The 12,177-nt window shown below is 39.9% G+C and overlaps 1 protein-coding gene across 2 annotated transcripts; it reads right to left on the bottom strand.

Moving 5' to 3' along the window:
- Positions 1 to 4,591: 4,591 nt before the first annotated feature.
- On the bottom strand, positions 4,592 to 11,739 carry LOC149500613 (uncharacterized). 2 transcript variants are annotated; one of them, XM_089735848.1, is made up of 4 exons: positions 11,147 to 11,739; positions 10,749 to 10,952; positions 7,630 to 7,818; positions 4,592 to 5,956 (listed from the first exon to the last, which is right to left on the bottom strand). In XM_089735848.1, the coding sequence occupies exons 1-4, from the start codon at positions 11,193 to 11,195 to the stop codon at positions 4,959 to 4,961; spliced, it is 1,440 nt and encodes a 479-aa protein (XP_089591974.1). In that variant the 5' UTR covers positions 11,196 to 11,739; the 3' UTR covers positions 4,592 to 4,958. The 2 variants fall into 2 exon arrangements, with proteins under 2 accessions (XP_089591974.1, XP_089591975.1); XM_089735849.1 differs by lacking the exon at positions 10,749 to 10,952 and having other exon boundaries at positions 11,147 to 11,335.
- Between the last annotated feature and the right edge of the window lie 438 nt (positions 11,740 to 12,177).

Below are 12,177 nucleotides of genomic sequence, written 5' to 3'. Positions count from 1 at the left end.
TCGCAGGAAAACAATATAACAGTATTTCAGTGCGTACATAAAATGAAACATGAATATACGTAAATATCTCCGTCTCCGTCTAATGAGGCCGAAAATCCGCCATGTTTAGCGCGCCAAATGTCATTGTCACGTCAGTTCGGCCGTCTGTTTTGGGTTGTACATTATTTATTGACTTTGATATCGATTTAATATGATTGATTATATAAAATTTCATAATTTATCATGCTTAAAACATACAAAAATAATAATTAAAACGTATTTTATAGGATCTCAAGAAAGTCGATGCCCTAAAACTATTATCTATATGTATTTAAATTCATTATGGAGCCCTCATCCGAAAAATCCATTTTTCGGTCGGAATCTATTGATCATGACACTAATCATAAATACCACTTTAAAATATGTCATCAAAACATATTTAGACATTCTGTTTAGATATTTCGGGAAAAAGGCTACCGACAAAATCTCTTCGGAACTATTTAAACAAAATAGTTTTATTTTTTTTAAATAAAATTATTTTTATTTAAATAAAATAGTTTTTTTACTGGTGGTAGGACCTCTTGTGAGTCCGCACGGGTAGGTACCACCACCCTGCCCATTTCTGCCGTGAAGCAGTAATGCGTTTCGGTTTGAAGGGTGGGGCAGCCGTTGTAACTATAATTGAGACCTTAGAACTTATATCTCAAGGTGGGTGGCGCATTTACGTTGTAGATGTCTATGGGCTCCAGTAACCACTTAACACCAGGTGGGCTGTGAGCTCGTCCACTCATCTAAGCAATAAAAAAAAAATAAAAAAATATTCCGCAGTGAGTAAAACACTATTGTAAATTTGTTAAATATTTAATAATTAAGTGATTTTAGAGAGGAAGTCACAAGGAATGACGTTTGTAATTAATGAATAAATGTTCTGTAGGTGTTTTTTTTTTCACGCGGTCCCTTGATAAGTTTAAAATTTGAATCACTCTCAAGCGAAAGTGATTCAAATGGTGCGGCGCACCTTCCTTGGGGTGCGCTGCGGTAGTATGTTACGGACTTTAGAGTCAGCAAAACAATTAAAATAGATTGTAATAGTCTAAGAAAAACACGTACTCAAAACACGATAACATTTAGCATGCTAGAAATGGGCTGATGGCTTTGAACTACGCCATATCTTTGTGTTTTGCGACAAACGACAACTTTATAAAATCAGTGTAGCAACTTTTAAAAATCATCATATCGTTTACTTGGCAAATTCGAAGGACGAACTTGTCTTAGATTTCACCCATCTAAATCATATCATATTTGCACATAACAATATACCTACTTACTTCCCATTAAAGTATAAATTCTACAAATAAATAATACTCAACAATATTTAAAATAAAATGAGCCAAGAACGTTTATCGATAAAACCTGATAACATTGAAATCTTTTGTACAGCACTAAAGCCGCCATGTTTTGTGGCCAGATGACGTCACAGTGGCACGAAATTTTGGTTGACGTTTCATTTCCATAGGTTTCCTACTTCATTGGGTTAAACATTTCTTTGAGCATCCATATAAAATTTGATTAAGCTAACAAATGACAAGACCTGGCAACATTTTGAGTAAATTGCGGAGACTAATAATAATTGCTTTCGAGTGCTTGTCTTTCATCCTCAAGTCCATTTATACCGCAAGACTCAAGAATATCATGGAGAATTTTTATTTTGTGACACAGCTTTTTAATACACAGCAAAGATAAAACCTTAAGACGTATTAAGTGTATTAATCATGGTTTTATGGAAGTTTCAATTTTCTAATAAACAGATTAGGTACACAACACAGCATCCATAGATAGAGATATTTATCGTATATCACGTGACATGAAATGCAATAAAGAAAATGATGTGATTTACTGTAAAAATAAAAAATACAACTTAATCAATAGTTCTAAATTAACAAACGATCTACCCTCATAGAAACTGTCAGTTCGAAATAAATGAACGTACAAAAAGCTATACTTAAATAGTACTTACTAATATGTTTTTAATTAATTCCTAAACAAATTTTCGTATCTTTACTCTTCAGAAACCTATTTTTAATATTATTATTTTTATGGTAGCTTAAGAAGCTATTCCAGCTACGCCCAGACGGGTAGGAGCTCATGGGTTTAACCTGAGCGAATTTTCTAACACTAGCCCTAGGAAGAGCAGTGTTTAGCGGTATCTACCGCCAGATGGGAATCGCGACCCACAGAGAAGATACGGCGAGAAACTCGGTGGGCTGTGTTTGAGGGTTAGTTCGTTCGTCGAATTCTTCGTCGTAATGGACGGTGACGGCAAAATGGCGATTAAATAATAATAACCGAAACCTCGGGAAGCATTCAGTCAAATCAGAGTTATCGCAGCCGTTTCCATTTTAGCTGCGGGGATTAAGTCGCTCGTTTTGATTTGTGTAACAGTTCTTTTTTAAAAGAAACAAAAAAATAACAATTCGATTTTTGAATCAGCCTCGGCTAGGATTTTTTTATTTTTTTTTTATTGCTTAGATGGGTGGACGAGCTCACAGCCCACCTGATGTTAAGTGGTTACTGGAGCCCATAGACATCTACAACGTAGACGCGCCACCCACCTTGAGATACAAGTTCTAAAGTCTCAGTATAGTTACAACGGCTACCCCACCCTTCAAACCGAAACGCATTACTGCTTCACGGCAGAAATAAGCAGGGCGGTGGTACCTATCCGCGCGGACTCACAAGAGGTCCTACCACCAGTAATTACGCAAATTATAATTTTGCGGGTTTGATTTTTATTACGACACGACGATCTGAAGTCGTGGCCTAAAGGATAAGACGTCCGGTGCATTCGTTGTTGCGATGCACCGGTGTTCGAATCCCGCAGGCGGGTACCAATTTTTCTAATGAAATATGTACTTAACAAATGTTCACGATTGACTTCCACGGTGAAGGAATAACATCGTGTAATAAAAATCAAACCCGCAAAAATTATAATTTGCGTAATCACTGGTGGTGGGACCTCTTGTGAGTCCGCACGGGTAGGTACCACCGCCCTGCCTATTTCTGCGGTGAAGCAGTAATGCGTTTCGGTTTGAAGGGTGGGGTAGCCGCTGTAACTATACTGAGACCTTACCCCTTGGCCACAGCCGAGAGCGGTGCGAATTGCGGTGCGTCGTGAGGCGCCTCAAGCGGGAGCGGCGAAAACAAATGGTAGACAACCTATGAAGTATGCCACAGCTACTGGCGGTGCGTTTTGCGGTGCGTTGCGAGGCGCGGTGAGAGGCGCGTGACATCTGGCGGCGACGAGCTGCACGATGTGCGAGTGAAACAAATGTACTAGACATTAAGGAGGCGGCCACAGTTCAGAGCGGCGCGCGCGGCGGTGTCGGTGGACGCATTGAGGCATCGCGCGACCGAAACAAATCATTTTGTTTTTACCGCGTGTTGAGCTAATAAAATATAATGGATGTGGAACAATTCATTAGTGAAATACTGAGTAGACCAGAAATATGGATGTCAAAACATCCACATCTAAAATATAGGCATGTTATAAAAAAATGTGGGACGAAATAAAACAACAATTTTCTGGTACTAATGGTTTCCTAGATACTCTTGGATAGGATTATTGAAATAAAATTTGAAATTTGAATTCATTTCGTATTCTAGATGCTTGAACCGTTGCTCGATTATTCCGTCTTGATCTGCGTACGCTATTGTGAATATTGGAGTCTCCAAACTGGGAAACAAACTGCTGAAAATCTGCATCTCTGTCTCCATCACTTTCTTTTAAGGCACGAAACCTTTATAATCAATGTCGCGTGCTTTTTGTTTCCCTTTACACTTTTCGTAAAAATACGAAAGTTATTAGTTAGAATATCAAACGCGTACTGAATTGTGACACTTGCCCGGTATAATGTTTTGTCGAAAATTATTTGTTCCGCATTTAAACCACCCGGTGGATGTGGGCGCATCAAATAATTTTTAAGAGGATAGGCTTTATCAGCAATTAACACGTATGGTAAATTGAGATTTGAACCTGGTAATCTCTGTGAAGGTTGAATCTATTAATAATCTATTTATCGGGATAGTTCTTATATTCCTAATATACCTAATATAATACCTAATAAATAGGGTGAAATTCGCCAAGTTCTCTCTTTTTCTAACTAGGGGCGCTCCTATTCTTGATTGAATAATATCTTCAGCTAAGAACGCACTTATTTCAAGGTAATATCGTGCCACTTTTGAAAGGGAAATTTGATAGGCCTTTCTAAATACGTGCACCTCTGACGCCGCCGCCGTCGCAACTAGTCTAGCTGTGGCATACCCCCGCAAAACACGCCGCCCGCCGCGCCTCGCAACGCACCGCAAAACGCTCCGCCAGTAGCTGTGGCCAGGCCCTTAGAACTTATATCTCAAGATGGGTGGCGCATTTACGTTGTAGATGTCTATGGGCTCCAGTAATCACTTAACACCAGGTGGGCTGTGAGCTCGTCCACCCATCTGTTGTGTTGGGATGTGAGTGTTGAGATGACGGCTGATAGAAGAGAACGGAAGAGAAAAATTTGCTTTGCCGACCCCACCTAGTGGGATAAGGTGGAGAAAAAGAAAAGGGCTGTTGATGCTAATACCAAAAAAAACGCATCTTTAATTACAAAGATAAAGGTCGTGTATTAAGCGAAATGCCGCTTAAATCAAATTCTTCTTCTTCTTCTTCTTAGTCGCATACTTCATTGCTGAAGGTCGTGTCCCTGAAAGCCCTTCGTGGCTCTTTGTACCATCGGCTTCCTTCGGTTTTCTGCTTCTCTCAGGGCGTTCGCAACAGAGTCCAGTGGGCGCAGTTATCAGATCTGACCAACGGTTTGGTGGCTGGCCGGCGGGTATTTTCCCTTCTACCTTGCCCACCACAGTCAATCTTTCAAGCTTGTCTGATAAGCCCCTCGTTATTATTTAGCATAATAAACTTTATCCGCTACTATTCAATATTATCTGTAATTTATTTCATCTGCCGTATTATCCAAGATGTTCATGGAGTTGAGGTGCGGTTTCGAATCCGGCGCGTTCCAGTTGAAATTGTGTTGTTTCTCTAAAGACGGAGCCGTTGTTATTCTCGGCGATAAATGCCCAGAGTTATTGTAACTGGGCTGAGAGCTTTGAAACGATTGCGAGATCGAGGGACAGGACACGAGCGGTGCGTTTTCGATTTTAGGTACGATCGGTTTAATATCGGGCGCCGGCGTCGTTGAACCAACACAATCATCTCCGTCCTTATCATTAGAATCGATATTAATCTCTATAAACGTTGGTCCGGTATCTTCAATTTTCGTGACGGGAAGTAGTGGCACCGTCGCACTTGTGGGTGCAGTTTTACTGTCCGAAAATATCTGTTGAGAAGGCTGGTTTGCGGATGCGTCGGGATCGTCTTTGACAATTGCTATTAATGGCATGTAACAATTGTTCCTGTCAAGCGAAGGAGTGACGCTTCTCTCTGTCTTTATCTGACCAGAGAATAAAGGTAGACTCTGTTGCGATTCATATTCGTCGTTTTCGACCTCTTGTTTCACCTTCACGGTCTCAATGGTTTGTTCTAGTTTGATTTGACGGCGATTGTGTTGGAGGTCATCGCTCTCCGGAGTAGCATTGGAACCAGGCTCTTGCTTTATACGCGTGCTGTTCATGTTTATAGTAAAACCTAGACCATTCAGTTTGTTCAATGCTGCGGATTCCTCTTCTTCATCTGACCAGTTTTTGTTCCCAGAGGGCGGGCTATACTCTAAAGGCAGCTCCTCAATTATGGTAGACGGTAGGGAAACGTGTTGGATTAGGTGCTTTTCTAGCTCGTTCCAATCGGAGATTTCTTCCTCGCAAGTGTGACACCTATGCTCTTGTTTAGGTTTCTTTATGGGAGCACCGGTCGACTGGAGTCTTCTTAGACTTTCAATCTGTTGAGAACTGGTATTGGCCGAATCTTGATCTTCACTATCTGTAAATTAAGAAACACGAAGTGATGTTAGAATTTTTATATTATCTGGCATTTTCTCGATCACTTTTAATATTCACCACGCATTTGGTTTTACTACCTAGTAAGTATCGCAGATCAGTCGATGTTTCGCAGTTGGTGTGTTCGTGTGCTCAAAGAAAAGGCTGACAATTTTGTTATAGACTGTTTTATTTTTAGTAAAAGCACATCCAGTGCTCTAGGACACTATTGCCCGTATCTTTAGACGTTTCGTAAAATAGTCCTCCACTCTTAACTCATCCGATGATGCTCGAGCATTCCCTCGAAACTTACTCGAGTTTGGTATTTTTAGTCGACCATTACAATATTCCTCAACTGTCCTCGAGTGAGGTAATAATGATGAAAATTTGATCAAGCTAGCATCAAACCCATAGAGTTCTGTAGTCTATGGTCATTGTTTAATGTCAAAGTCAAGCTGCCGCTGTCTGTTTGACACTAGATGAACTTGTTTGATGTTTTGGTTGCTGAGTTAATCGTAAATATGTGTGCGTGCGGTAAATCTGAAAGTGTATTATTTACTTTCTAACCTTATTATTATTTTAGATTTCGGATCCGGCTTTGTATTTTTATTCGCAGCTTTTGTGTGATTTTGGTTGCATCGTGTTGTTGAAGTGCTTTTCCACAACCACCAGTTTATTATTATATAAATAAAACTTATAATCGCATTGACTTTATTTATCAGGTAGTAAGCAAAATATGTCTCTTATGTAGGTAAATAAAATAAAAAGTTTCAAATGTCTAACCTCGAACTATTTACTTTATAAATATTATCAAACTTAAATTATCAAAATATGCGGGAATCATGCACAGATCCAGGCCATTGCACAACAATATCATATATTTCCATTTGCGGTCCACATAATATTTGGACATTAATAGAAAACCAGCCTTGAGGAACGTTTAAGGTACGTCGCGACGTACCTTGACTTGACAATTCGCTTACTTCACTCCGGTTAGGAAATTTTTCCAAGGACGTTTGAGTGGAGTTTATTTTTACGACTAATCATACCAAAACGCGCGTTGGAGGTTGAGTCGAGTCGAGTTAAGCTCGTGTAAACGACTAAAGATACGGGTGTATGTCGACGTCGCCCAAATTACGTTATTACGGATCCTCCTGATCCATTAACGGTGCTTTTAGGCACCACAAGCACCGGTCACCGTCCTCGTCGAACCCGTCGCTTGCGATGAAGGGCTGGACGAGCGAATTAATTCATAGACACTGCCCACTGAGTTTCTCGCCGGATCTTCTCAGTGGGTCGCGTTTCCGATCCGGCGGTAGATTCTGCAAAGCACTGCTCTTGCTAGGATCAGTGTTAGCAAACACTCCGGTTTGAGCCCCGTGAGCTAACCTACACACGTTAGGGTGAAGTTGAAATAGCCTCTCAAAGCTATCAGCATAGGTAGGAAAAAAAAGGGACACTAGACTAGATGAGGACTATCAAGTACACAGACTACAATTACACTACGATATCGATTAATGCAAGCCAAGCATGGCACACCATCCACGACACCATGTTGTTGCACGGCGATGTCTTAGGCGGTGCCGTACCCATGGTGATGGGGCCAAGCCCATAGTAACTTTCCTGTTATGTACTACTACAAAGAAATATTAAGTACATTATTAAATTTAAAATTACCTCGTCTGGACTGATTTGTTTCAGCTTTATTGGCAACATTTCTAGTTGTTGATGGCATACTAACAGTAAGATTTGAGAAACTTATTGATGACTGTTGCACTTTTGTCGTTTGGGCAGAAGTCAATGGCTGCATTAGAGTAAGCATATTTTTATCAACATCAATTTCTACAGGTTGCTGCTGAGAAAAACCTGAAAATATAATTAAAACATAAAATTGGCTTGAACGACTAATCAACTGACTGACACATTGGTGCAGTAGTTAGTTAATGGCCGTGAATCCCATTCCGACAGGAGCCCTCTTCTTCGATATAGCGAAGGCGTTCGACAAAGTCTGGCACAACGGTTTGATATACAAACTGTATAACATGGGAGTGCCAGACAGACTCGTGCTCATCATACGAGACTACCGCCCGTATCTTTAGACGTTTCGTAAAATAGTCCTCCACTCTTAACTCATCCGATGATGCTCGAGAATTCCCTCCAAACTTACTCGAATTTGGTATTTTTAGTCGACTATTACAATATTCCTCGAGTGGGGTAATAATGATGAAAATTTGATCAAGCTAGCATCAAACCCATAGAGTTCTGTAGTCTATGGTCATTGTTTAATGTCAAAGTCAAGCTGCCGCTGCTGTTTGACACTAGATGAACTTGTTTGATGTTTTGGTTGCTGAGTTATTCGTAAATATGTGTGCGTGCGGTAAATCTGAAAGTGTATTATTTATTTTCTAACCTATTATTATTTTAGATTTCGGATCCGGCTTTGTATTTTTATTCGCCGCTTTTGTGTGATTTTGGTTGCATCGTGTTGTTGAAGTGCTTTTCCACAACCACCAGTTTATTATTATATAAATAAAACTTATAATCGCATTGACTTTATTTATCAGGTAGTAAGCAAAATATGACTCTTATGTAGGTAAATAAAATAAAGAGTTTCAAATGTCTAACCTCGAGCTATTTACTTTTTTAATAAATATTATCAAAATTAAAGTATCAAAATATGCCGGAATCATGCACAGATCCAGGCTATTGCACAACAATATCATATATTTCCATTTGCGGTCCACATACTAATTGGACATTGATAGAAAACCAGCCTTGAGGAACGTTTAAGGTACGTCGCGACGTACCTTGACTTGACAGTTCGCTTACTTCACTCCGGTTAGGAAATTTTTCCAAGGACGTTTGAGTGGAGTTTATTTTTACGACTAATCATACCAAAACGCGCGTTGGAGGTTGAGTCGAGTCGAGTTAAGCTCGTGTAAACGACTAAAGATACGGGTGTACTTGTCGAACCGTTCGTTCCGATATCGAGTCGAGGGAACGCGTTCCCGGCCCCGTCACGTCACAGCCGGAGTCCCGCAAGGCTCCGCCCTCTCCCCGTTACTATTTAGTTTGTATATCAATGATATACCCCGGTCTCCGGAGACCCATCTGGCGCTCTTCGCCGATGACACCGCCATCTACTACTCGTGTAGGAAGAAGGCGTTGCTTCATCGACGACTTCAGACCGCAGCTACCACCATGGGACAGTGGTTCCGGAAGTGGCGCATCGACATCAACCCCACGAAAAGCACAGCGGTGCTCTTCAAAAGGGGTCGCCCTCCGAACACCACGCTGAGCATCCCCCTCCCGACTAGGCGCGTCAACACCTCCGCCCCCGCCGTTCGCCCAATCACGATGTTTGACCAGCCCATACCGTGGGCCCCGAAAGTCAAATATTTAGGCGTCACCCTCGACAGTAGGATGACATTCCGCCCCCACATCAAGACGGTACGCGACCGTGCCGCCTTCATTCTAGGATGTCTCTATCCGATGATATGTAGGAGAAGTAAAATGTCCCTTAGAAATAAGGTGACACTCTACAAAACTTGCATACGCCCCGTCATGACCTATGCAAGTGTAGTGTTCGCTCACGCGGCCCGCATATACTTAAAATCATTCCAAATCATTCAATCCCGTTTTTGCAGGATAGCCGTCGGGGCCCCGTGGTTCGTCAGGAACGTCGACCTCCATGACGACCTGGACTTAGAGTCCATCAGTAAGTATCTTCAGTCGGCGTCCATGCGCCACTTCGATAAAGCGGCACGACACGAGAACCGGTCACCGTTCTCGTCGAACCCGTCGCTTGCGACGAAGGGCTCGACGAGTAAATTAACTCTCAGACACAGCCCACTGAGTTTCTCGCCGGATCTTCTCAGTGGGTCGCGTTTCCGATCCGGTGGTAGATTCTGCGAAGCACGGCTCTTGCTAGGGTTCGTGTTAGCAACATCGTCAGGTTGAGCCCCGTGAGCTCACCTACTAAAGTTAGGGTTACGCTGACATAGCCTCTCAAGGCTATAAGCTTAGGTAGGAAAAAAAAAAAAAAAGGCCGTGAATGTTGTGCCGAGGATGGTGGGTTCAATTCCCAGATCTGGCAAACATTGAGTGATGAGTTTTTTGAACTTTCAATCATATGAATATTGTTTTATAAAAGATTTCTATATTTTGTTTATTGCCCTTGTAGTCAGACGAGTATACGGCCCAGCTGATGGTGAGTGGTTACTGTCGCCCGTGGACTTCAGCAATGCCAGGGGCAGAAGCAAGCCACTGCCTACCGAACGATATGAATGTATATATAGGAGTTCCCTCTAACAACTCTTGACTCTAATATCAGCCTCTGACCATAACTATCTGCCTAATTCTTCAAACCTCATGTGCCTAATTCCTCATTAGGCACATGACTAATCGAACAAGTCCAAAGACTGAGTCTAAGTTGACTAAAAACTAATCTAGTTTATGAATTTCATGCAAAAAAGATTTATAAATCCTGACTGTGTAGTTACTGCGAAATAGTTAAAGAATCCTTACATGTCTGTTAGTTGTATGTATAATTCTAAATGAATATCACTATAACTCATCCTCGTCCTCGTAACCTTACAAAAATGTTAAATTATACAATCTCAGATTTAAACAGCTGATAATTGTGTCAATACAGCAAAAATAGCATCATCCTTAGTACTAAATTAGTAAGTACTTTCATAATACTCAGCTTAAACTTTATATCGCTATAGTTCACACTTAATAATAAGACAGTCATATATTTATCTTATATTAAAGAATACAACATAAAATCATACCAATGTTTAGTGTTGGAACTGCATTAGCTATAAGTCTGTGACTTTGTGAATGATAACATTTTTCAAAGTGCCGATCGCAAATTCTGATTTGGTTGTAGATGTAAATATCCCCTTTATCTTGAACATCTTTAGCAAGGACAGATTTCCAAGAATTAAATTTTGTTAAATGTGGGTATTGTGGTTTAGGAAATCGATGCAATGGCCCTGAAATGGTTAATATAACAACAATGTACCAATTATATGTTAACTTGACCCATGTATGTAGTGTCTAAGTGACATTGTGACGTAAATTGTCTGAAGATTTTCAAATCCTGGCATCTGCTAGAACTCAATGGTACAACTTGGTTTTTCTCCATAACGTATGTAGTAAAGTATTAATGTAATTTTAATTTACTCACCATCGATTTCACAACCAAAATGGCACTTCAACCGGGAACTTGATGGCATATTTCCAAGTTCCAACCCATAGATTTCCAAGAATTCTAGTCAGGCGTTTCTATGGTTCGTAAACAAGCGCGGGTTCATCTCAGAGGATATGCAAATCGGAATCCTAATACCAAATCCGTGTAAATCATCGTAACAAACACTATCTAAGTCCAAGGGCAAACATACGTATTTATAAATCAAAAGAAAAAATAAGTGACGAGCAACGAAAGATTCAAACAAAAATTTGTTAATTTAAAATGTATAATCTATTTTTGTTTGTTATTAACATCTTTTTTTTTTAAGCGAATTTAATGGCCTGGTAACTAAGATCTTCAGGTCCATTTTTATTTTAATTCATTTCCCATCCTTATGAAAAATTATAATAAGGAGTGAAATGAAATGAAGATGATTAATTTGAAACATTTATCAACTGAAATGAAATTAAATGAAATGAAATGATATGGGATAAAATTCAATCTCAGTAAAATGTTGGTCGTTTACTAAGACTGACAAGATGACAAGAGACCAGAGACAAGAGATCACATGACATCATAGCAGTGTGGGCTTTGTTCTTTTGCCTACTAAATTGGTTGAACTTGAGCAAAAAAAGGGGCTTTCAAGTTGGTTTCCAGGGAAATATTAATCGACTTTTAGCGGAATCTTGAGGAATGAAGTTACGTGAACTGTGTTATTTTGTTCATTTAATGTTTCTTGAGGTTTCAATGTGTAATAGCTGTGGTTTATTAACTGTTTAACATAAGTCCTTAAATGTGGGAAAATTAGATATAGCTTATAGGATTCTTCTAAAAAGTTCACTGAAAGTCTCAGTAAATAGTTATTATTTTACTGAGTTTTTTTTCATTCCATCTTGTCTCAAATTAATCAACTCCGTATCATTTTTCAAATCTTAACATATTATAGGAAAATGTAAGACTTTACTTAAATGTCTCGTTATCATGCCGTAAAATATACAAAAACAGATCGAACTTTACTTCTTGAAAAT

Source organism: Bombyx mandarina, chromosome 20 (assembly GCF_030267445.1).
Source record: "Bombyx mandarina strain Sakado chromosome 20, ASM3026744v2".
Classification (NCBI taxonomy): Eukaryota; Metazoa; Arthropoda; class Insecta; order Lepidoptera; family Bombycidae; genus Bombyx; species Bombyx mandarina.
This window is presented reverse-complemented; position numbering and strand designations above follow the sequence as displayed.